The following is a 23,518-nucleotide window of genomic DNA, read 5'->3' on the forward strand; positions in this document are numbered from 1 at the left end:
TCGGCGGCCGACTTGCTTTTCACTCGCGTGTGCATATGTTCACTGTTGTCATGTGCTCCTCGTCTTCTTGAAGTAGATCCCTCTGCTTTGCTTGCTGTGGGCAAGGAGGCGCTATGCAGCGAGTTGTACAGTCTGAGCCTGTTGGGAACATGCTGCTGACTCAGCCCAGGCCACTGCATTCATCTATCTGCACTGCAGTGCTGTCTCTCTCCTCCCCGCCCCACCACCCGCCTGCCTCACTCAGTGCACCACCTTACACACACGGAGGAGGAGGGCGGGGGGGCACATGCAAGCACACACCTGCCATCTTACTACAGTTTCACCGTGACACACCCAAAACACGGCAGATCAAAGAGTCGCATTCAGGTAACACAAACAGAAACGACGTTATATGCGTACTCCTGCAGGAAGGCTGTGTTCTCGTTCACACAACTACACAAACTACAGAGTTCTTTAATGTAGTCTCTGTCCCTCCCTGTATACTGCAACCTGCACACATTCCCTTTCTTGCGATTTTTGTGATCATCAGCAACAAACAAAATTACCTTCTTTAAAGTGTCAGTAATTTTCTTAAATAGATAACACAGATTATGATGCAGCGATACATCGTCAGACTTTGTATGAGAACCATGCATTGTAGAACCAAAAATGACACCAGCCAGAGGAATAACTGGAAGGCTGCTTTATTGTTTGGAAATAGATTCGTGCTCAAATGAAGACATTCTTTCACTGATTCTCATTTAACTTCCAATGTGGTTGTGCGACACGTGTTATCTTTCTGACTGTATTAGTGGCAAGAGACAATGACAGTCAAAAGGGTTTTTTTCAGTTAAAGTAGTTTCAAAGAAAAGAAATGTATCTCAGTCATGCTACAAAAGAATGGCCTCATATACCATTTGGTAAACCAACATTAGGAAATGAGCTGTAGTGTAAAACAAAAGGCAAGCTGTTCTTTTGCTAGCTCGAGAGCCAGTAAACAGAACACACAGAGAGCACTTCTACTACATGACTCTACAAGATGTTAGTCCAGACAGTCTAATCTAGGTGGTGAGTTTTTCAGTTCAGGTTATTTACGAACTCAGTACATTGCGTCTATCGTGCTCCGTTTTGATTCACTTCGATGGGTGTTGAGATTCTCATTGCTGATTTATCGACAGACTAAATAGAAAGCTAAAAAGGCACGTGCCGTTAAGAGATATTGCACCATAAACAAACACACAGACAGTTAAGACAACTAACCCTTAAAATCATTATTATTATATCATATTGAAAGTGACAGCGAAATTAAAGGTGAGCTCCAAAACTACAGCAGTGTGTTAACGGGAAACATGGAGGGTTAGAGCTGCAACAAGCAAAAGAAATCGTCACACAGAGTGAGCTGTGGCTCGTAGTCGGGGCACACGGGTTAACCAGCAGTCGCCTGCAAAAAGGCTGTGAGTGTGTGTGCGTGTTTGTGTGCGCATGTGCGAGGGTGTTAGTGTGCGTGTGTGTGAATCCGTTTAACCTTGTGTCTACAATATAGGAAAGTAGGGGCAAGACATCGTCACACATATACAAAAGGGTATGCTGGTAGTGCAATCCTCTAACCAAGGCAGGCTCCACATTTCTCAGCAAGCAGCCAGTACAACACCATGCATTGTACGCTGGTACCCAGTATGCACAAGTCCTGGGCAGGCCAGAGTTTTGGTTATTTCTCTGAACATACCACACAAAGAAAGAAGCATGATCAGTTACACTCTGGGCTCTGGTTTCACCTCAATGCAAGGAGTGGACAGGAGAGTTGAGTTACAGACACTGTTCTAATGTATATATACTATATATATATATAATGGTAGAATATATATATAATATATATGTAATATAGCTCTGTATATGCACATATGAATTTATACAGTTTTTATTACAATCAGTTTTTTTTAAATATAGATTAGCTTACTTCCCTCTTTTTTGTGAAATGTGAATCAAAAAAGAACGAAAGAAAGAAAAAACCTATTCCATCTAACAAATGCGTCACAGCCTAACAAGTGTGACAAGGGGTGTCAGCTGGAAGCCATTCTATTTACGGTTATTAATATTTACTGTTAGATTAATAGCTGTAGTTTTTCTTTTTTTAAGTAATCCTGTATTTACAAAAAAACTACACATGCTGTTAAAATAATATAATACATTATTTATAGCCTCTTAAAAAGTCCAGTCTTAGCTTTTGCAGTTTGTGCCCTATAGAACGAAGCCTGAATTTTATTTCTTTTTTTCCCCAAATGGATGTATGTGTATCGATTTTTTATTTTCCCTCTTTCTTCCTGTCAATCTCGTATTCGTGGAGGTCTCGGAGAAAATGGACGGCAGTAGCTTTTACGTTTGTCATTCAGCGTTTTTTATTTGGTTCAAGGTAACACCCACACTGATTTTGGAGATTTCATGCAGCAACTGGACCATGGAACTTGAAAACGGATGAGGAGGGGTTGGGAGCGGCTTATAAACGGGTAGTGACATCACTGGACGACAGGAAGTGCATAAGCTCTGGTGTGGTGCCTAGGCTCACAGCACCGTAAAGATGCATCCAGTGGTCTGCCTGATTATTTGGTATTTGTTATGCAGTAGAGCAATAGGGAGAAAAACATGGCAAATGAGATGCTCGGAGCACTTGTTGTTGGTGAATACTGAAATCTGGGCCGATCCACTGAACAATCCCCTTCTGCTTCATAAGGAATTAAGAGTGCTGCTCAAACCAACGTGTCCCAATTCACTTTCATGACATCTCCTCACAGTGTTTCCTATATCTGGCTGCTATCAGGGTGAACATTAGTTTATTTACTGAAATTAACTGAGACCAGACTGCAGTCCATAATGACTATTCATAAAAACGTCACCATTACAAGCGAGCACAATGACGCTGTTTCATCGAGATGCTTCTAGCCTTATAGTTCTAAGCATCGTAAGCAGGAAGCACTAAAGTGGCCCCTGACCGGGCGGCTGTCAGCAACGCAACAGCCAGCCGAGATCATTGTCCATCAACATGGCATAAAACAAAAGAGTAAAACATGATTTCATAAATACTCCCATCACATTCACTTGCATTTTGTTGCAGAGCTCATAATAGTACATTTATAATATCTCCTGAGAAAAAGGGATGAATTTTTCAAGCATTGCATACATTTCTAGGGTCTCTGTCTAATAATGACAGCGAGAAAACAGACTGGGCAGGGCATACTTAACCCGATCCCACTCCATGGACAAAGGGCAACAAGGGATAACAAGGCAGGTCTCTTTGGCTTCTCCACGCACAATGTTCTCATCACCCATTCATTATTTCCCATTTCTCAACAAAATAAGATACTACTAATATGTCTCATCACAAGATCGTTTCTCTAAAAGTAAAAGCACAAAATAAAGGCAAGACATGGAAATTATATCCTGAAAGAAAATAACAACAACAACAACAACAAAAGATACATACATTTACATTTTGTGTAAATAAATTAACCTAACAAGGATCAAAACTCTTGTCAGCCCTTTCAGAAAAGGTCTAACCACCCACAGAGAAACATTAGAAATAGAAAGGAGTTTGCCAAACCTGTGAAATCCCCACAAACCACTGACAGCAGGATACCCACAATGCCCGATTACACAAAAATAAAGGCAGATGGTATGGAGCATTACATAGGTGCATACAAATTATAAATATAAGCTTCCTTTTTTTTCATTTCAAAGTGCTGTGCCCTTGAAAATACTGTATTTCTGTCCAAATTAACAAACGTTTCAGTCCCATGACACACACAAATATCTCTCTCTAAATCTTACACACTCAAAATCTCCAAAGCAGCAACTATTTACTTATTTATTTATTTTTTATTTCACCCACTGATGCACTGACGGTGCTATCATTTCCCGACATATATCATTCTTCCATCTATAGAGACAACAAGTTTAAACACAGTCATTTGAAATGTGCTGAGTAATGAGATTAAAATTTGGATCCATTTTAAGCTGATCAACCCCCTTCCCCCCCCCTCCCCACATCGCTTATCTTCGTGGAACAAATTACTCTGAACTTTCAAATTTCGAACATGTCTTGATCGTACAGTCGAGCCACCGTCGTGGTCTGAGTATTAGTGTCTTGTGGACTATGATAATTCATGCAAAGATTTCTGATCAAAACATGCCATCATGCAAGTCATTTCTATGCATTGAACAAGCACACTTATTATTTGTTTGGAAATCTTTCTGAGTAAATGTTAAGCCCTTGGCCCGAGTTGACTCCATAATAAACAGACACTTACTCAATTTGGTGTGAAAGCCCATGTTAAAAAAAGGATTTCGATGTGGATTATAACAAAGATAAAATGAGTAGAAGAGTTGATTGACATGGGCAAACTTGTTGGATATTGTTCTTTTTTTTCTTCTGTTTGCATTTTTGCTGCTCAAAAAACAAAACGAAAACAATTTCTAGCTCAATAAAACAAAAAAGTAGTTCACACTGTTATTCGTGTCTTTCACTCACCTTCTGTTTGCTCATAGAGTGAGTGTGCCATTTGTTCCTTTATACATTTCTGTATTAAACGACACAGAAACACTCTGTGGCTGCTGCAAGAAGGCGTTTCTTCAGCAGCGAGCAGCATCCTTGTTGTCTTTCACAGTACTGTCTTCCATAAGAAAACCATTCCTTGCATCCAGACGCGTGATTTTTTTGTTGTCGTTTTTTCCATTTCACCTCTTGGTGTAGAGTTTGCTCGACTTATCTGTAAGACCAGTCATAAGTGAGCGGTATGGGACGCAGTCTGTTTTGATTGACTTTTTGTTAAGTAGTCCAGATACAGAGTCGCACAGTATGCTGATTATGTTTGGTTTGACTAAAGTTCAAGTCTTCAAGCTGTAACAGACCAAGATGCTTCTCTCTGCATCAATATAAGAATGAAGTCTGTAAACAAAATTACTGAAGACTTTTTTTTTCTGACTTGCAAATGAAATAATCTGTACAACTGTGTTGGTGAGTTTCCGCTCGCATTAATATCATCTTTTTGTTATTACTGTGAATATACATCCAGTGGCCTAACATTTGGATTCCCTGATGTCTTTTTGGTTTCTTCCTTTCTCTTTCCTTCCCCCTTTGCCCTCATTGTTGTCGTCCTGTTTCTCCTTCTCAGGTTTGGTTACACTGTCATAAGAAGGCAGGGAGGCAGTTGAGGGAGTGCCCTCTTTCTTTTCTTGTTCCTGATTGTTACCACCATTCTCGTCTTTGTTATTGGCTGGTTTGCGCTTACAAACAAAACCCCGACTGGCCAAATGGGAGCGGTAGGCCCTTTGAATGATTCTGGCAGACACATCCTCCTGCTTGCGTCTCAGAGTGGTGGTGATAGGCTCATAAGAGACCTTGGAAGGATTGGCAGCCACAAAACGCTCCTCCATTTGTTGCCTCAACATGTCCAACTCGCCGCTGTCACCCAGCACACGCTTGGTGAAGGCAAAGAGGATGTCCAGACAGTGTATGCGGTCTCCACTCACCATAGGCATGTCCATTGCAATCAGTTCAATGGTATTAGGCTTGGGCACGCGGAGTGGGTGTTCGAGTGCATCTGCAAAGTCAGAAAGCTTGGCATAGGTGATGAACTGGCAGGCATCTGGGTCAAACTTCTCCCAAATTTCATAAAAGGTCTCAAAGTCATCCTCACTGAGTGGGTCTGCACTCTCCTCTGTGGCCACGCTGAAATTCTCCAGGATGATGGCAATATACATGTTGACTACAATCAGGAAAGAAATGATGATGTACATAACAAAGAAGAAGATGCCCACCGATGGGTTGCCGCAGTCTCCTGTAACAGGGGTCCCAGGGTTCTCCAAGTAGGGGTCACAGTCCGGAGGGTAGTTCAGAATAGGCAGCAGAAGGCCATCCCATCCCGCAGACGTGGTGATCATAAACAGGATGATCATACTGTTGCCAAAGGTTTCAAAATTGTACAAGTCATCAATTCCAGCCCCATATTTCACATAGCCAAAGTTAGACATTCCAAAGATGGAGAAAATGAACATAACCAGGAAAAGAAGGAGGCCAATATTGAACAAGGCAGGAAGTGACATCATAAGGGCAAACAGAAGAGTTCTGATTCCTTTGGCCCCCTTGATGAGACGCAGGATCCTGCCGATACGAGCCAGACGGATCACCCTGAACAGTGTTGGTGAGACGAAGTATTTCTCAATCAGGTCAGCCAGAAACATTCCTGAAATTCAAAGGAAGGAAAAACAAACACATGTTAGTTAAGGCTGAGACAAAAGCTGACTGAATGCTTTACACTATTACCCCATTCCACACAGCAGGAAAAAAAACATTGATTCTTCATTATTTGTTGGTCTTAGTTAGTAATTCATCTGTTTTTATACAGCATGAGGATCACAACAAAAAGCCAGAAAAAACTGTATGGCAACGTTTGAACTGAAGACATTTGAAAGAAAGAAATTGAAGGGTTTTTTTATATTTGATTTTATGTATACTGGGCAAAGGTCCAGCAATCCCTAATTTCTTTATATTTCTTTATATTTACTTGGAAAATGGGCAATATTTCTTTACACCAGCTGTGTTCTTTAACTGAGCCTGAACTCTCTTATGCAGCTTTCCTGAGGCTTATTTTCAGTCCAGTTCTTGAGTAATTTGGCATACCTCAGCCTTTTCTCAATGTTTCCCTTTCATAAGATTGGCTTTAAGTCTTTTAACGGCACAGTTGCCCACCATGCTGAGATAAGCCAAGCTTTTAGCTATTTTGTTGGTGCAAAAATAAAATTTTATCCCTGTCAAACTATGTTATAGTTGACATTTTTCATAGATTCGATTAAAGAAATGGAACCAAATTATGGATTTTTGTGACAGGCTACTAGCAAGAAAGTGCTATTGCTCAACACCACTTTAAAAATTCCAAGAAAGTCTGGCTGCTTGGAAGCAAAATATAAAGAAATTAGGGGAGATGAACTTTTGGACAGAAAAGTCAGACAAGACCAGGAGATTTTAAATTTCACCTTCTGACACGTTGCACACATTAGCGCTACATATATTTTAATTCATATATATTACAACTGCTAGAAACACAAAGTTTGGTTTAGGCAAGAGAGCTGCCTGAACAGAGTTTGCAAGAAGCCACACACAGGTTAGGTTAAAGTCTGGCTCATGTTTGAGCTGTGTGCATCTGCAGTACGTGAATGAAATTGGCTCATTTGAGCCATTTCCAGTAAAGCTGCTTTGACTTTTCCCCTCATGCATAAACAGCCTTTTTAAATACTTGCCCACAATTGAAAGGATGACCACAACCACATCGAAAATGTTCCAGCCATTGGTGAAGTAATAGTGACGTAGTGCGAAGAGCTTCAGTAAAAACTCGCCAGTGAAGACAACAATGAAGACAAAGTTGACCCAGTAAAGCACATTCTCTGTGTCCTCCGACTGATTGTCTGTCTCCACCATCATAGTGACCATGTTGAGGCAGATGAGTATCATGATGGAGATGTCAAACACCTGCTGCGTCACAAAGTCAAACACCATGCCCTGGATTTTGTTCTGAGGAGAAAGCGAGAAGACAGAAGAGAGATGTTGGAGTGATTTTCTTAATAGTTTTTAGAAATGTAAATTGCGTGGAGGAGAAGGGAGGAGAATATTTACCTGGGGCCTGGGGATTGGTTTCTGTGGTTTCTTGGACCCTAGTTTCTTCATTGCATTGTAATACTTCTTCTGCTCTTCTGTCATGAAGATATCCTGACCTCCAAAGTAAAGGGACAAAAAACAATTTGGTTACAATCTGCAGGACCACATTTTCCAGTGCAGGATCTACTTTAAAAAAAAGTCAAAGTCAGCGGTGTAGATTTTAATCCTAAAGGATTAACCTGATATTTTGGGACATACATCTGTCTTCTTGATTATAGTGTAATTGACTGTTTCGTCTAACTCTGGTAAGAAAGTCAAAATGTGTGTATTTGAGAGATAAATGAAGAAAAGCAATCTTATCTTTTTCTTTTGTTGATTGAAGTTATCAATGATGACACCAATGAAGAGGTTTAGGGTAAAGAATGAGCCAAAGATGATGAATATGACAAAGTAGATGTACATGTACAAGTTGTCCTCATAAACGGGCTGATCCTCCACCTACAAATTGCCATAAACAAAAAAACATATTAAAAAAACTGTAGGTCCTGCTGATGTGAAAGTCAGACTATCTGTAAACTGAAAAAGCTTACCTTTCTAGAATCTATTGCCGCATACATGATGTCCATCCAGCCTTTGAATGTTGCCTGCGATGGTGGCAGTCACAGTGTGAGAAAACAAAAAAATTGTACAAATGAGAAGTAGCAAAAAAAAAACGTTTCTCACCACTTGTAGGAGTGCCAGGTATCCCGCGCCTACGTTGTCAAAATTGATCTTGACATTCTTCCATCTGACTTCAGTATAGTTGTCATTGATGAGTGCGAAGCACTCTGTTTTGTTGTTCACCTCATGCGGTAGAAAGTACTCCTCAGCTGTCTCATTGAAACAATAGTAATACTTTCCAGCAAACAGATTGACACCCATGATGCTGAAGATGAGCCAGAAGATGAGACACACCAGCAACACATTCATGATTGAGGGAATTGCCCCCACCAAGGCATTCACTACAACCTAAAAAGAACAGGGGGGCGGGGAGCAGACAAGAGTGTATGTTAGCAATCAAACACCACCTGCTTGTAGATGTTATAACATTTTGCACAGAAACACACACTTACATAGAAATGCACATTCTTTCCCTCCCTTAGAGACTCAAGTTGCGTTATGTGATTGCTTCGTAAAAATTCATGCCAATCACAATAACCTACAATCGAGTATAACAACAGGGCACAATACAATGCACAACAAGTCAAAACAGTGTAGAACTCTGATTATTTCAACTTTGAACAGAAAGCCATGCTTAAAATAGTTTGTGTTATAGGTTTTGGTAATAAAGGGGATATTACAGATTTTATAAATCATCACTTTTGACTGTCAGCATTTAAATGACGTAGTACTGTTTTCTGACAGCTTGGTATATTAAACTAAAACTCATTACAACTAGTTACAAATCATTATAAAGTTATCCTTTTGTAGATTTTTTTGTATTGTGCCCCAGCATATTGTTATTCCCATCAAAAGTATATTGCATTCATACACACTTGTATACTATTTGTGTTCCAATATGTCAAGAGAACATTTGTGTTAGCTGTGGCTGCTCAATGCAACAAATTAATTCAATCAATTAAGTAATGATTGCATGAACTGTTAATATAAAAGATAACTTTACTGTCCTGAATGATATACAGCTGTTAGAATTAGGAGGAAAACACAGGAATGTGCATTTCCAAACACCAAGCCATGAAAACAGAAAGCCAAATAAACCAAAACTTTAGGCAAACATCAAATGTCAAAACTATTTGCGTTTTTTTTTTACACTCTAGTGTTCTGTCTAATGTTGTAATATAGAGACAATGCAGCTATGCGATAACTTAATATAACTGCAAAACGGTGATCGTGAAAATCATGGTGATGAAATTCACTGAGGAGTGATGAGCAAGGATGTCAGGGGAGGGGATATGCAACCAGAAGTTTGTTGATCTTCCAGTGTGACAATGCCAAAGCCAAACTGTGATAATATCAGATAACAGGACACTTGAGCCAGAGCAAAAGCCAGAAGATGCTGAGCCTAGGCACGATAAAAATTTTTGTTGTTTTTTTTTTTTCTTTTTGCCCAGCAACAACCAGAGGCTGACCCAATCCATCACATGAAATAACCAGATTAAACCAGATTCTGTTTTGTTTGTTTATTAGTTAAAACTCTGGAGTTACATCACAACTATAGATGTAGAAACTGTGCACAAACTTAAGGACAGACTTAACTGTGTGCACCCTGTAAATGAAGTATGCACAAAGATTGACTACTAATTTGGATATCAGTTCATTTGAGCTGGGGGCTCTGTAGCACTTAACAGACTGCATTTTGGGTCTGTGTCATAACCCTATTGCATGGCTCAGCTTGAATTTGTTTTGCCTGACAGTTCAAACCAACCTCTAGTTGTTCCTTCAGCTGGTACTAAACAGAGCTTTTATTGTAGCGTGCTGAATCACTCAAGCAAAAAATTGGAGTGCAGTCTACTTTTTTAAATAAAGCATTGGACAGAGTTTAATTTTGTTAATATTTGGAGTCACTGCTAAATGCTTTAAAATAATGCTAAATTTATTATATATGAAATGAAACATGATTAATCAAATCAGATGTATGATGACCATCTGAGATGATCTGCGTCCATGCAAAAAGCTTCTCACTAATCCAAGGAGTCATCTTTAAAAAAAGAAAAGTCCCCTCAGAGATATTTAAAATCTATTCTGCCATCTCTAGCATGCGCTGATACTTTTTATTTATTCGGCATGCAAAAGGACCAGCTGCCTGGTATCTTGGGTCTTACCCTCATCCCTTCAAAACGTGACAGGGCCCTGAGGGGTCTCAAGGCCCTCAGTGTCCTGAGTGATTTAATCGGGCCTAGATCGGAGTAGCCCAACGCATTAGCTATAAGGGTGACTATAGACACCTACACAGATAGGGACAGAAGAAGAGGGAAAGACAGAGGCAAAGGAAGAGAGGACCCACAAAGTTAGAGGGGAAATAGAGAGAAAGGTGGACTCTAAAGTGTAAGGATGGCTGAATGGTTATATACAGATATATATAAGTACATATATAGGTTATATATGTGTAAGTATATGTATCTATATAGCATAACGGTTAAACAGGAGTTATTACAATAAACAACGGTCAATAAAGTGTAGCCGGACTTCTTTTTTTCCTTTTCTTTTTAAAAAAAATGTGTTTGCTTATGTTTGAGTTTGGTTTAGTTTGGCAAGCCAGTCTAGCGTGATAACCAGCTTAACAGCACAGTGAGCACACCTGGAAAGAAACTTGTGGTTGACACAGTGAGAGGAAGAGAAGAGAGTCAAACAAAGGGAAAAATTAGAGGAGAAATGAGTTCACAAACACTAAATCAATGTGACACAATAATATACACACAGTACACGATACAAAACAGTACAGTTTCCACATCAGAGGGCATTGTACTTAAAGAAGGGAGAGAAAACGCAGAAGCTGATGACAACTTTCAGGGTTAGAAGAGAGGAAAAGCCTGTGAAAGTAGGAGTCCCACCACAGCACATCAACCTTACCCTGGACCCCCAAACACCGACCCCTCAGTCCCTCTCGATAGCTGCACAACGTCTCTCTTAACTTAAAGAGAGACACAGTTATAGGAACCTGCTGTGAGAGAGAGGACAGGTCAGTGTTAGGACAGAGGGCTGCATTAAAAAAAATCTGGATTAAGTTATCAGACTATATTGAGATGTCTTCATATTTCAGGGTTACGCAAAATAAATAAATAAATAAATAAAAATCCACCATGTAACTTGAATATTTAACACTTTTGTCATCATGACCCATAGGACAGACCCCTTACTATAATTGTTGGGAAGAGAGGATCCAACTCACACATTTAGAAAATCTTTACTTAGCCAACATGAAAATTGTAAAAAACAAAAAAAACACACAAAAAAACCCTGAACATGTCAAATGTTTAAACTGAGAAACACTTCGGCCATTATTCCATTTTATTTATATTAACATACTTTATATGGTAAAGTAATGACCCTACAATATTACAATAAATATATAGTGTATCTCCAGCATGATAACATACATATAATGTATGTATGTTATCTTACATATAATATTATATGTAAGCTTCTTTGGAACATATGCTGCCATTTAGTTACCCCCATGAAAATTCCATTTTCCCCAAGTACTGTAAAAAAGAGTAATGAGTTTTTAACACAGTTTTTCCAAGTATCCTAGTTTTATTTTGGGCGCTTACATTATTTTACTTTGCACTAAGAAACATAATTATTTCCCATTATTTCCTGGCATGTGTGTTTTTGCAGACTAGTCAATAATCTTTACTTTAGTCTTCTGGTAGTAATTCTTCACCAGGAGCAAAGTGCATTTTGGGTCACTGTGATGGAAGACAAAGCAACGACCCAGACCCAGTTTTGCTACTGACTGCTTGAGGTTTTCATTTAAAATCTTCACATATCCTTCTTTCTTCTTCATTCCTTCCACCTTGATGAGATTTCCAGTTCCAGATGGACTGAAGCATCCCCACAGCTTAATGCTCCCACCACCATGTTTCGCTGTAGGGATGGTGTTATTTTGGCTTGTATGCCTTCCCCTTCTTTCTCCAAATATAAGCAGCATATCTATGGCTAAAAATCTCTACTTTTTTCTGATCTTCTCCTTAGCTTGTTTCAGTCTGGTTTGCAGGTGTAGGGTTACCCTAACCCTCTGCAGTTGTCCTGGGCTCTGCAGACACATCTCTCACTAGTTGTCTTTCCACACTCTTTGAAATCTTTTGCTTCCTGCCTCTGCCAGGCTTGTTCTGTACTGTGTTGCTCTATTTGAATTTCTTGATCACATTTCTTGCTCCAGTTCTTGACACTCAGGAACGCTGTGATAAACTTCCATATACATCTCCTGCTTTGTGAGCAGAAGCAATTCTTTTTCTCAAGTCTAAACTGATTTCTTTTGCTTTTAGCACGACACTTTCTAAAGTTATAGCTCAAACCTTTGCTGAAGTTTTTACACTGAGTTGAGAATTGAAAGATAACCCTGAGTTTTAACTTGATTTTGCAAGCTTCATTACAAAGTTAATGCGCATAAAAATCACTTTCTCATTAATGGGAAATGTTTGACAAAAATTGTCCTTATTTATATCTTTCATAGAGAAGACCTTACTTAACCAGACAATGCAAAACTGCTTAAAAGTCCAGATCTGAAAACAGCTGAGACTATTTGAAGCACTATAAATGCCAAAATTTAACAAAGGAGGCTCTAACTGTAAAGTTTCTAAGCACCTACAGAGACAAATAAAAGAAAGATGCTACACATTTGTAATATAAATATCTAAACCCTTTTTAAATGATTTGCTGACATATCAGTTAAAGCGACAATATCATTTCTCAGTTTTAACATTTGGTTGTTTTATATTGATTGTTGTTATATACAGCCAAGTAACTGCATATTGTTTTGATTTACATTTAAAGGGCTTTCTATGGAAGTGAATATATATCTCAGTCCTGTAGTGATATTAACATCTTCTGCATAACATTGTATTATAAGTCTCACAAATGTTGTGTATGCACTCACTGACCACTTCATTTGGTTCACTTGTTCAACTGCTCATTAACTAATCAGCCAACCACACGACAGCAGCTCAGCACATGTAAACATGGCCAAGATGAACTTTCAATTTCAAACTGATTTAAATGACTTTGAACGCAGTGTGATTGTTGATGCCAGAACAGTTGGTCTGTGTGTTTCAAAAACTGCTGAGCTACTGGAATTTTCCCACATGACCATCTCCAGGGTTGACAGAGGATGGTCTGAAAAAGAAAAAAAATATCCACTGAGCGGCAGTTCTCTGGCTAAAAATGCCTTGTTGATGACAGAGGTCAGAGGAGAATGGCCAGTCTGCTTTAAGCTGACAGGAAAGCATATTAACTCAAATAAACACTCCTTACAACAAAGGTACGCAGAAGAGCATCTCTGAATGCACAACACATCTACCTCTGAAGCAGATGTGCTTCAGCAGCACTGGGTGTGGTCTTCTGCACTCCTTTTAACTAAGAACAAGAACCTGAGGCTACAATTTGCACAGGCTCACCAAAATTGGACAACAGAAGAAAAATGCTGTGTGTTCTGATGAGTCTTGATTTCTGCTGCAACATTTGGATGGTAGGGTCAGATTTTGGCATAAACAACATTGGTTCATCCTGTCTCATCAATGGTTCACGGTGTTGCTGGTATAATGTGTGGGAGACATTTTCCTCTGGGGTCTTGCTGACCATGTTTATCTCTTTATGACCACAGTGACCATCTGCTGATGGCTCCTTCCAGTAGGAGAACATACCACTGGTTTCTGGTATCTTAACAATGAGGTCACTGAAATCAAATGACCTTCACAGTTAGCAGATTAAGTCCAATAGAGCATCTTCACACCTGGAGATTCCTATCATGGATGTGCAGCCAGTAAACCTGCAGCAACTGTGTGATGCAGTCATGTCGACTCGGCATGAACCAAAGTCTCAGAGGAATGTTTCTAGCACCTTGTTGCATCTGTGCCACAAAGAATTAAAGGAGATCTGAAGACAAAAGGGGATTGAACATAATGCTAATTAAGAATAACTATTGAAGTGGCCGTGTGAAGACTCACACACTTATTCTTTGTCCTTCTTTTGTCCTTCTTGCGGGCAGCAGTGTCATTTGGTCAGTTTCTCCAAACCTTAAAATCTTCTACTGCTATATTCAAATGATTCTTTGACCACCTGATCTTTTGAACATGATCACTGAAAGTTAATGGCCAGATTCCAATCATAATTTATATCTTGATAACTGAGGATGTTTGTTAAAAACAAAAGCAGATGCTTGTGAATCAACCTGACTATTCCTATGTTCTTTGTTCTCAACAAACTATTGTGACGTTACATATTGTAAAAGACAATCAGTAACTGAAAATACATGATATACACAAATAATCATAAAAAAAATGCACACATATGGTATGTGTGCAGGGTAAACATACTTACAATTTCTGACCCCCATCAGGAATACAACATACAATACTACATTCCTATTAAACATAACTAAATGCTTGTTTATATGTGTATGTCGATGTTAACATAGACAGACTGGCACTTCACAATTAAGGGTGAAGATAAATTGGTGGTCAAAGGACAAATAAAATAAATGAATGCCTTAGCACAACATAGGACATAATAAAAAAAACCCCCACACATATATACATATATATATAGAAATCAATATTACAACAAGACAAAAAATATAAATTTATTGCTAAATATATAAAATTGAATTAAATTACAAATTTTGAGGAAAAAAATCATTTGGATTTGGAAAGGTCAGTGTCAGGGACTGAAATGATCAACTAATTAAATAAACTGTCAATAAAAATATCATTGAATGTATGCCATCACATTCGGTGATCAATCACTTTAATTCTCAAATTTCCAAATTATTCTTTTCCTCAAAACCGTAAAATAACGAAGAAAAGTGCTATAAAAAGTGTCACTTCCTGAGAAGCACCAGAAATTTCACTAGCTATGATCATCATCATTTTTTAAATATAGATGCAGGAAAGAATTCACGTGAGAAACAGATCACACACGAATGAGAGAAAAGGATAAACCACATATGAATTACAGTAGCTGTCAAGAGAGGGAAACACTGAATGCCTCAGCAGGCCAGATTGAACATTCAGGACAGAGAGGCCATTGTGCTACTGAAACTAAGCAAAATCTCCAGGCTTCATGACAGAAGCATGGAGCAATGTGCAGATGCGTTTCTGTGGTCCCTGGTGTTTGTAGACACTGCTGACTAGATAAAGAGGTCTGTGACTCAGCAGTGCAGGAACTGTTATCTCTCTAGTTTTTAGCTGAAGGAATAAAACCATGTTTTTTGAGACATTCGCCCATTTGGTAGAAACAAAAAACAAACATACGTGTTTCCCCAATAGAGCATCTTTTCTGTGTGACAAATGACTCACTGACTTTAAACTCTCAAATCTGTGGATGTTGCGATCTTAAACTATCATCATGTGGCCAGTATGTAACCAAGCCACATAGAAATGTACTTACATCAACAATGAAGAAGTCCAACCAGCACCAGGCATTTGTAAAGTACTTGACAAAGCCATAAGCCACCCATTTCAGCAACATCTCCAGGATGAAGATGTAGGTGAAAACACGATCCGCATACTCCAGGATGGTACGGACTGTCTTCCTCTGTTCTATGTACACGTCCTCAAAGGCCTGAAGAGCAGAACAGAAACATCACACAGACAATATGCATGGCATGAAACAACCAGTGTTATTATCAGTATGAAGGTCTTTTCACTCTTCTAAATCACCTGGTTTAGAATTTGCTGGATGACATGCTGTGTTCATTTGTTGTTGACAATAAGTTGTTTACGCCATGCAGAAAAATAACTGATAAACATAACCATATCAGACTAGGGTGATGGTTCCCTTCATTCCCCGTTTCCATTATTCCACATATAAGTGTTTCTCCTTACCTCCCACCTGGATAAAGCTGCAAGCCTAAGCTAGAAACTCCTGGTTGAAAGCTTGGTGCATTACAGCACTTTGCTGTCCATTATCAGCAATAATATCAAGAGCAGTTGCAGAAGAAAAGCAGAAGATGATGCTTGCTCACATCCTCAGAACTAAATGCAATCATTAACTGAATTTGTTTATGTTTTTCTAATTTGTTGCTTGTATTCTTGCTTTGATGTGCATTTTATCATACTGTTAATTAGACATTGTAGTAGGGCAATTAGATTGTTTGTGAGAGTGTGCAAAACTGTGTGTGTGTGTTCTTACCAGGGCCCCACTGCTGAGCAGGATCATGAAGATGATCAGGGTTTCAAACCAGTTGTGTTCCACTATCAGGTAGCAGGTCTTCCTCAGGAACCACCAGTATTTCCCCCACCCGTGAGTAATGGGAACATCACAGCACTTATATTTGGCCACACACTCTGCATGCCAAATGAAAACACGACTGTTGATATACATCATGGATTGAACTGTGAATAACCTGTCATTAACACAGTACACCGATAACATATTGTGTGGGCTTGTTGTTATTACTAACCAAAAAGTCAAAAATTAATCACCACTTACCATCTGTCCAGCAGGCTTCTGGGTCAAGATACTCCTCCACAACCTCCACCACTGCCACCTCCTCCACATCAGGCTTGATGTCTATTGTGCTGCCCTCAGACGAGCTGGTGTCATCCAGCTAGGACAAAGAGATCAGTTCAACCGCTTAGTTTCTCTCTGAATGTTATAGGTTCAGCAGTGAGATGCTGAAAGTGTACAATATGTATAAGGCACAGTGCCAGTGAAGCCATTACATTAATGCGCTCTTTGGGTTTATATGCATGACATGATTTATAAATGGAGGTATACACGTTACAGCCATGTAGCGCAGTTATTAAAAGTCATGTTAGTCACTAGAGATAATCAGTAATTCTTTGAACTGTTAATAATAGTCATTATACGGTGGCCCTGAGAGGTCAAATGCATTGAAAACACCAGCAAACAGCAAACACTCAAAACAGAACCTAAGTAGAAAAAAAAACAAAACCTCACAAAACACAATGGAGGGATTGCACTGGCACACATTTGAAAGAATCGGGGGATTTATCTGTGTTGTGAGGGAAAAGAGGATGTAAGGTAATGTGTGTTTTAATCGCACAATTCATTTAATACTTTAGATACACGTTTGATATTAGTCGTTTACTGTTAACTCGACAAAAACACTCACAAACACTCAGGACAGTTCAGTTCACTGAAGAGTGAATGCACATTCTTATCAACATTCACCCTTTCTTCCCCTGTTTCCACCAATTCTTTTTACAAAATAGCCATCATGCTTTTCTGACTGGCTTTCGCCCTGCAGCGTGCCCTCTGGCCGGCTGCAGCGCTGGGTAGATTTTTGTGGTTGAGGAAGCTCAGTAGAATATAAACTGATGCAGGTACAGTAGTGATTCAGCTGCATTATCTCCTTTCGTCCTACAACAAACTAGGTCAAGGTGACCCACCCATCAGACTTCTCCACACACTTTGGGTCTGGCTATCCTTCTCCTCCATTTATACTGTACAGTAGACTGTGACTCTGCTTCTCTGTCATCTCACCAGGGCAGTCTGTTGTCTGCCTGCTGTTCTTGGCTGTCTGCAGGGTCAGCACTCAGGCTCAGTGTTACAGCGCTCCTGTCTAAATGGATGTTCTTAAATGTCAGTTAAACTAAGTCTCTCCAGTGTGGCAACTCAGATGAGTTCCACTTACCGCATATTGCACGATATACTCAACTTTATTCTGTTTACTGCACTATTGCATTGCTTCCTACCATGTTATATTTAGCAACCTCATCACCTCTGACATCAAAACAATAATTTACTAAAACTACTTGCAAAGCAAGGGCAGATGATACTCACATCTTTGCTGTTTTCCACATCGGATTCACTGCTGAAATCTTCAGTATTAAGGTTTTCAAAGTCAGACTCGCCAACAGCGATTGGAACGCAGACAGTGAGGTTTGGGTTGTGGATGAAGGACATGTAGTCGTCATCAATCATGTACTTTCCCACACTGCTCCCAATTCCGCTGGTGGTCCCATTGCCATTTTTAGCATACTCCAGTCCTCGATTGATATCCACTGTGTGATTTGCAATGCAGTTGAGCTTCTTCTCATACATTTCATCCAAAGGCTTCTGTTCATCTTCTTCGACAGGCTGCTTGTCATAGTGATAAAACAACCAATGAAAAATCGCTATTAGAAAACAAACAGCCATCAAATAGGAGTCTGACACAAAACCATGTTATTTAAACAAGGAGGTGTATAAATGTTCAATTATGTGGTACCTTCTTTAGCATTGTGGCTACAAAAACCCGCATGTTTGCCTTGAACCAGGCAATCCCCAGCTTAATGCGAGCAACCGCGAGCTGGAGGTTGTTGGGCTCACCATCATCATCGGTGGCAGCAAGGTTGTCTGCACTGAATGAGCTCAGCAGCAGGGCCAGAAACAGGTTCAGGACCTCAAAGGTAAAATAGACAGAAGCTCTCATTTTAGCACTCACAATATACACGCTGGAAAAAAAACATTTGCCACCTTTGGATTTCTCTTTTTTTTGCATATTTTTCACACGTGTTTCAGATCATCATAGAAATTTTAATTTAAAAAAACCCCCCAGAGTAAACACAAAATGCATTTTTTAAATAATAACTGATTTTTTTAAGGAAAAAGTTGATGTGAAAAAGCTTTTGCCACCTAAGGCTAACAACTGATTGTACCGTAGTTGGTGGTAAGAACTGCAATGGAGCATTTGTGACTGACAATGAGGCTTTCACATTTCACATCTTTTCTTTAAATTCAGCCACACTGGAGGGTTTCTGAAAATCCTGTTAAACCAGCCTGTTTAAGATCGTGCTAAGGCATCACAATGAGATTTAACTCCTGACTTTGACTAGGCACTCCAAAATGAGGTGGACTTTCTGGTGTGCTTTGGATAATTGTCTTGCTTCTAAAGTGTACTTGTACTTGATGGCACAAGCTGATAGGCAGACATTCTCCGTCAGGATTTTCTCGAAGAAAACAGAATTCATGGTTCCATCAATTATGGAAAATCACCATGAAGCAGCAAAACAGCCCCAAACCATCACACTACCGCCACCATGTTTGACTGTTGGTATGATGTTCTTTTTATGAAATATTGTGTCAGTTTTACATCAGATGGAACAGCACTTGAACCTTCCAAAACGTTCAGGTTTTGTCTCATCGGCCGCAGAATATTTTCCCAAAAGTCTTTGGGATCATCAAGATGTTTTTAGGCAAATTTGAGACGAGAATTTGAGGTTCATTTTGGTCAGCAGTGGTTTTCTCCTTGGAACTGTGTCAATGCAATTTTTGCCCAGTGTGTTTCTTATTGTTGATCATGAACTCTGACCTTAACTGAGACAGCTGAGGTCTGCAGTTCTTTAGATATTGTTCTGGGTTCTTCTGTGATGTCCTGGATGACTCCTGGGAAAGTTCACCACTGTTCCAAGTTGTCTCTGTTTATGGATAATGTCTCTCGCTGTGGTCAACTGGAGTTCCCAAAGCCTTAGAAATGGCTTTGTAACACTTTCCTGACTGATAGATGTCAGTGACTTTGTTTCTCAGCTATTTCTTTAGACTGCGGCATGATGTGTTGCTTTCTGAGATCTTTTAGCCTACTTCACTTTGTCAGACAACTTCTATTTAAGTGATTTCTTGATTTAACTGGTCTGGGTTGGCTGTAACTCAGCTTTCCAAAAACTGTGTTTTGACAAGGAGGGTAATTACTTTTTTAGACAAGGGGCAGGTAGGTTTGGATATTATTTTCTTTAATAAATGAAATCATCATAAAAACACCAATTTTACTATCTTTGTCTAATATTATTAGATAATCTGAAAATTGTAAGTGTGACAAATATGCAAAAAACAGAAATCATGAAAACTGCAAATACTTTTTCACAGCAATGTATCTATTAAACTTCAATGGATTACTATAATTCAGGAGCCTGTACACTATGTAATGTCTGTCTTTGCTTACCACTAGGTTACCAATCACCATGACCATCATGAAGACCGTTAGACACATTGTCTGTCCTGCCACCTCCATACAGTCCCACATGGTCTCAATCCATTCCCCACACAACACTCTGAACACAATTAGGAAGGAGTGGAAGAAGTCGTGCATGTGCCAGCGTGGCAGCTCGCAGCTTTCTGCAATCTTACACACACAGTCCTTGTAGCTTTTGCCAAATAGCTGCATTCCCACCACGGCAAAGATGAAGACAATGATGGCCAACACCAGGGTTAGATTACCCAGAGCTCCCACTGAGTTGCCAATGATCTTGATCAGCATGTTGAGTGTTGGCCATGATTTGGCCAATTTAAACACTCTCAACTACAAGAGAAGCACAAAACAAACGAACAGGGTTAATTATAGTTTTTCATATCTAGAAAACACAACCTGATGTAATATCTACAGAAGCCAGGCTTAACGTCAGCCTTGATCTGATGATCAGTAAGAAAGAGAGCTGCACAAATATTTACCTGATACTAGCTTGTACATTAAGGCCACAAAAGGTCAAATCAAATGTCTCTTATTTTCCACGTACCAATCGGAAAGACCTGAGCACTGACAGGCCTTCCACATCAGCCAGTCCCAGCTCGACTAAACTCAGAGTCACAATGAAGCCATCGAAGCAGTTCCAGCCTTCCTGGAAGTAATAGTAGGGATCCATGGCAATTAGCTTGGCAAACATCTCCCCAGCAAAGATGCCAGTGAAAACCTAAAGACCCACACAGAGAAAAACATGAAGAATATGTTAATATGTTTCCTCGGGAAACAGGATAAAGAGGCATGCTTAGATTGCATTTGAAGTATTTCTTGTTAAAAAATTAACAAGGATATGTTTCAGCAGAATTCGTAGTTAACTATATTACTCATTGCTTTGTATTGTCCTTCTGCTAACCATGTGTCCAGTTAGTGCTGCAGAGAACACCCAGTGATTCACACTGCACCATCCATCATACTGCGCAGATTCCTCTGAGTTCAGTTCCTGGACTGCATGCCAATGCCTATGACCTCATTTCCTGTCTTAATATCTGACACTGCGCCAGTATTTCTGCCCTCAGACAGCTGTGCAACAGTGATATCTGGTAGCACAGACAGAGTACAGACAAACCAGAATGTCTGCGACAGATCTTGTTAATATGTACTTGGTCAAATCAGTGTTGAACAGGCTTATGTCTGTATGCAAGCAGCTGAGAGCAAGTTAAGGGTTCAGCAGACTTGAAGGAAGCAAGATGCAACGGATGAAGAGTGAGTGGACGTAATAAAAGTTTGGCAGGCAAGCCTAGTTGGCTACATTAAAATGGTACTAAATCTTTAATGAGACCCCATCAGATTCCTGTATATGGTATGTGTATATATTCTTAAGTGCACATATCAAATGAAGCTTTGATGAGTTGGCTTGAGGTAATTGAGGCACACAATACACCTACAACATTTCTGTACCTCCTGAGAGACATACTGAGCATGCAGTCATAAAACAACAACAAAAACGAATGGAAACAGTAAGAAAAAAGACTAAATAAAGACTGACTGCAGCTTCTTACCAGGTTTCCAACAGACAGGACCTCTTCAAAATGTGGAGTCATTGGGTAGTGCTCCATGGCCATGAAAAGGGTGTTGAGAACAATACAGATGGTGATGGCCAGGTCAACAAAGGGGTCCATGACAATCAAGTAGACTATGTGCTTGAGTTTTAGCCACATGGGACAGCATTCCCAGATGAGAAAGATGTTAGAAAACTTGTACCAGCAGGGAGGACACTTTCTTTGAGACTCCTCCAATTCTGCACAAAGAGACGGAAGAAAAGGGGGGACGTGAAATGTTTAACATTTAGTTATTTAAGTGACATTATGTGCTGTAACATCTAGACTCCTGAACACCTCACTTATGTGATAAATACATGCAACTTATGGGTATATACTAACAAGTTGCAACAACAGCTGTCACTTAGTTGATACTGAGCAAAACTGATGTTGTTTTTACTTGTGCATTTTCATGTCCTCAACGTATTTTAGCACTAAGAGCTAATCTGACAATTAACGGCACAGAATTAGAAAGAAAAAGAGAAACATATAAACTCTCTGTACCCTCTATCAGAGTGTTGGTGACTACACTCATTTGACTATTGGCACGTTCCTTCCCTTTGAAGGAGGAGTTGAGCTGATCCACAGACACCATGAGAGAGCCAGAGTGCTTCTTCTTAATCTCAACGTCTGTAGTCTGTACTCAGAGAAAGACATGATGTCACGGTCATTACATGAATATAAACAGACATTCAACCTCGTGCTCCACAGCTATCTAAATTCAATTCAATTCAATTTTATTTATATAGCGCCAAATTACAACAGCAGTTGCCACAAGATGCAACTTGATCCATCTAAATCATGAAAGAGATCTGAGGTCTGCTCACAAGGCAAAAGAACTGTCGCTTTAGTATCAAATAATGTACTGATATTCTACATTTTCCAGAAAATATAATCAAATACATTTCAAGTTCTTACTGTAAATTCTCAAATAGGTGCCTTAAATTAGCACAACCAGGTAAAGAACCAGGGTTTATTTAAAACTTATTTTGAAAGAGGGCTCAATTTCAAATTCCTCTTTTTTCCATTATGATTTAATCTGATTTGAGGTATTTTTACTTTTGAGAATTTAAGGTAGCACATTCTAATTTCGCCATCATTTACTGTGCATGACAAAAATACAATCCCTAAGCAACAGTAAAATGCATGCAGTGGCATGCATGTCAACAAGAGAGTGGAAGACATCAAGACATCATTTGGTGACACATCATGCTAAACTTTAGAGAAGGTAAAAAGCAGGTAGATTGGTTGACAATAAAAGAGGGTTCAACCATGCTAGCTAGAATGACAAGAGACATTTATTATAGGAAAAAAAAGGTTTCATATTTGTCGTTGCATCATCCATTTCTCAGAAGCAGAGGATAAATGAGGGCAAGGAGGAAAGAGAAGGCAGCAGAGGGAGAGTAAGGCTGAAAGGAAGAAGAAGAAAAAATAACTCCAGATAAGAACAGTGATAGAAAATAGTATGTGTCCAGATGTACGAAGCCCTCAAGAATGAGGAAGTAGAAGTAAAGAATGAAAAGAATTTCATATAATAATGATTTTTTTCTCAGTGATTGAACTGTTAGGGCAACTCGAAAGGGCTGATCTCATTACGCATTACTGTTAGTGAAGTAATGGTGATGATTCTGGCAAGGGAGTGAGTTTGCGGATGCTCTTTCAACTGGTTAGTGACTT

At 39.4% G+C, this 23,518-nt stretch overlaps 1 protein-coding gene across 6 annotated transcripts in view; it reads right to left on the minus strand.

The window, feature by feature from the left end:
• Nucleotides 1–667: 667 nt before the first annotated feature.
• Nucleotides 668–23,518, minus strand: part of scn8ab (sodium channel, voltage gated, type VIII, alpha subunit b) — a 50,365-nt gene continuing 27,514 nt past the window's right edge. For 4 of the 6 annotated variants that reach the window (XM_035915204.2, XM_087840712.1, XM_035915207.2 and 1 more), the window contains 16 exons: nucleotides 22,346–22,478; nucleotides 21,803–22,041; nucleotides 20,800–20,973; nucleotides 20,229–20,585; nucleotides 18,519–18,692; nucleotides 18,092–18,391; nucleotides 16,775–16,892; nucleotides 16,475–16,629; nucleotides 15,731–15,904; nucleotides 10,447–10,569; nucleotides 8,348–8,632; nucleotides 8,215–8,268; nucleotides 7,985–8,122; nucleotides 7,643–7,747; nucleotides 7,270–7,540; nucleotides 668–6,215 (listed from right to left, as the gene is read on the minus strand). In XM_035915204.2, coding sequence (XP_035771097.1) covers nucleotides 5,050–6,215; nucleotides 7,270–7,540; nucleotides 7,643–7,747; nucleotides 7,985–8,122; nucleotides 8,215–8,268; nucleotides 8,348–8,632; nucleotides 10,447–10,569; nucleotides 15,731–15,904; nucleotides 16,475–16,629; nucleotides 16,775–16,892; nucleotides 18,092–18,391; nucleotides 18,519–18,692; nucleotides 20,229–20,585; nucleotides 20,800–20,973; nucleotides 21,803–22,041; nucleotides 22,346–22,478 — 3,966 coding nt within the window. In that variant the 3' untranslated portion in view covers nucleotides 668–5,049. The remainder of the gene's footprint in view (nucleotides 6,216–7,269; nucleotides 7,541–7,642; nucleotides 7,748–7,984; nucleotides 8,123–8,214; nucleotides 8,269–8,347; nucleotides 8,633–10,446; nucleotides 10,570–15,730; nucleotides 15,905–16,474; nucleotides 16,630–16,774; nucleotides 16,893–18,091; nucleotides 18,392–18,518; nucleotides 18,693–20,228; nucleotides 20,586–20,799; nucleotides 20,974–21,802; nucleotides 22,042–22,345; nucleotides 22,479–23,518) is intronic. The other 2 variants (XM_006807541.3, XM_006807542.3) reach the window with 1 other exon arrangement.

This window comes from Neolamprologus brichardi, chromosome 5, assembly GCF_056152115.1.
Source record: "Neolamprologus brichardi isolate AB-2024 chromosome 5, ASM5615211v1, whole genome shotgun sequence".
Taxonomy (NCBI): domain Eukaryota; kingdom Metazoa; phylum Chordata; class Actinopteri; order Cichliformes; family Cichlidae; genus Neolamprologus; species Neolamprologus brichardi.